The sequence below is a fragment of the Myotis lucifugus genome, unplaced genomic scaffold (assembly GCF_000147115.1).
Source record: "Myotis lucifugus unplaced genomic scaffold, Myoluc2.0 scaffold_46, whole genome shotgun sequence".
In the NCBI taxonomy this organism is placed as follows: domain Eukaryota; kingdom Metazoa; phylum Chordata; class Mammalia; order Chiroptera; family Vespertilionidae; genus Myotis; species Myotis lucifugus.
Genome location: NW_005871094.1, coordinates 6581010 through 6583240, shown reverse-complemented (window position 1 = coordinate 6583240; position 2231 = coordinate 6581010). Strand labels below are relative to the sequence as shown.

General features: G+C 39.4%; 1 protein-coding gene across 2 annotated transcripts in view; it reads left to right on the top strand.

Moving 5' to 3' along the window:
* KLHDC10 (kelch domain containing 10) overlaps positions 1-2231 on the top strand; it is a 48164-nt gene that overhangs the window by 32239 nt on the left and 13694 nt on the right. For both annotated transcript variants that reach the window (XM_006088358.2, XM_014455476.2), the window contains exon 3: positions 841-1062. In XM_006088358.2, the coding sequence (XP_006088420.1) occupies positions 841-1062 (222 nt within the window). The remainder of the gene's footprint in view (positions 1-840; positions 1063-2231) is intronic.

Sequence of the window (2231 nt, the reverse complement as noted above, 5' to 3'; positions counted from 1 at the left end):
TTTAAGCATATTTGGTTCTGCAGCTATGTAAGGGTTTGTGTAGACTGGTATAAAAATTATAAGGATAATAGAAATAATGTAAAGTTTTGGGATTTTTTTTTTTTTTACTCTAAAATAATCCCGAAATAATTTTTAGTGAACTGGTTGACATAATTGAAACTTCAGAAAGCTTTCAAATATAATTGTAGAAATAGCTTTTCCTAGTGTGGAACTCTCATTAAGAGCTCTTTTAGTTAAATATAAGGATATTTTTTGTTAACTGACAGAATATCTGGAGTATTTAAATTCTACATTTTGCTATAACTCATTGAAAAACCAGTTTTCTTTCTAAGTGAATTATTATATATTGTGGAAAAATAATAGGTTTTATGTGTGTGTATTTTTATTTATACATGACTCATTCACATTTGTGATTATATTTATGTAGTTTTCTAATATTTTCAGTTAAATTTAGTTGGCCTGTGCTTTTTTCTCCTCTAAGGAAATAAGACAATTTATCCTTTTAGCTTTTGGATTATTAAACCCCTTCTCTTCCTTTTCTTGAAAATTTCAAGTTATCGGCCATTTTCTTGAGTTTATAACGCTATTTTGCCTCCCTTCGGAAAAATCTTTTTACAGTTATCAAAATCTGAAAGTAGTCATATGAAATAGAAATGGAGACCAGCTCCCTAAAATCTTTAGTGTGTGGGAATGTATAAAATAACCCAAGCAAATAAAAAGTACATCCATCTTATAAATCTTCCCTGATCCCTTCTAAAGCTAAAAAGATTGTTACCAAATTTTGTTTATGCTTTTAATCTGCTGGGCCATCTGTGGAAAACTGTCCTCCTCTCTCCCTAGGCCACAGACCTCCACCTGCACGAAGTGGACATCGTTGTGTGGCAGATAATACCAATCTATATGTATTTGGAGGTTATAACCCTGATTATGATGAATCAGGAGGGCCAGATAATGAAGACTATCCTCTCTTCAGGGAGCTTTGGCGGTATCATTTTGCTACAGGAGTATGGCACCAGATGGGCACAGATGGGTACATGCCCCGGGAATTGGCATCTATGTCACGTGAGTGCAAGCAGTTCTGAACTTTTGACTTCATGAACTGTCTGAGAGGTCCAGTTCAATGTCACTTGTTCTTTGTTAATAATTTATAGTAACACTGTAATATGATTAAACCCTGTTCATGAATAGTTCACACATGGTATCAATTTAATTTTCACAACATCCCTACTGCAGGTACTGGATATATTGCCATGGTACAAATGAAGAAGCTGAGGCTGAGAGAGGCCCTCTGGGTAGTGGCTAAGAATACAGGCCCTGGAGCCAACTGCCGGGATTGAATGCTAATTTGGCAAGGTTCTTTTTAGGAAACCTTCAACAAGTGATTTAAACCACTTACCACTTCTGTTTCATTATCTATAAAATGGAGAAGATAATAGTTCCTACCTCACAGGGTTATTGTGAAGATTTAATTTAGAGATTAAGTAACTTTCCTGGGGTCACACGGGAATTTAAACCTAGCTTTTTGCTGGCTCTAGAGCCCATGCTGTTGACTCTTACACTCTATTGAAAGAGTGGTAAAAATGCCATTGAAATAATATGGTAGAACTATTTTGGGAGTATTTGCCATCAGAGAAGGAAAGAAGGTATGTGTGACTGTGTGTGTGTGTGTGTGTGTGTGTGTGTGTGTGTGTGTGTGTGTTGGCAGGAATAGAAGAGATACAGAGAAGAACACCAAAGTTGCCAGCTGTGATCAAATGTAGAGATCATTCCCCTGGCAACAACAGTGATTCTTTTACCCTTTCATTCTGAGTCCCACTGGTCTTTGCTGGACAAAGATGATACTTCATTTTCCTCTGTTTCGTTGTACACTTGCATTGTCCTGAGCAGTAGTGGTGTACTATAGTTCATATCATTCAATATTGTTATCCTATATAATAAAGAGGTAATATGCAAATTGACCATCACTCCAACACACAAGATGGCCAACCCCATGTGGACAAAGATGGCCACCACAAGATGGCCGGCAGGGGAGGGCAGTTGTGGACAATCAGGCCAGCAGGGGAGGGCAGTTGGGGGGGGACCAAGCCAGTAGGGGAGGGCAGTTGGGGGGACCAGGCCTGCAGGGTAGGGCAGTTAGGGGCAACCAGGCCAGCAGCGGAAAGCAGTTGGAGGTGACCAGGCCGGCAGGGGAAAGGCAGTTGGGAGTGGCCAGGCCTGCAAGGGAGGGCAAT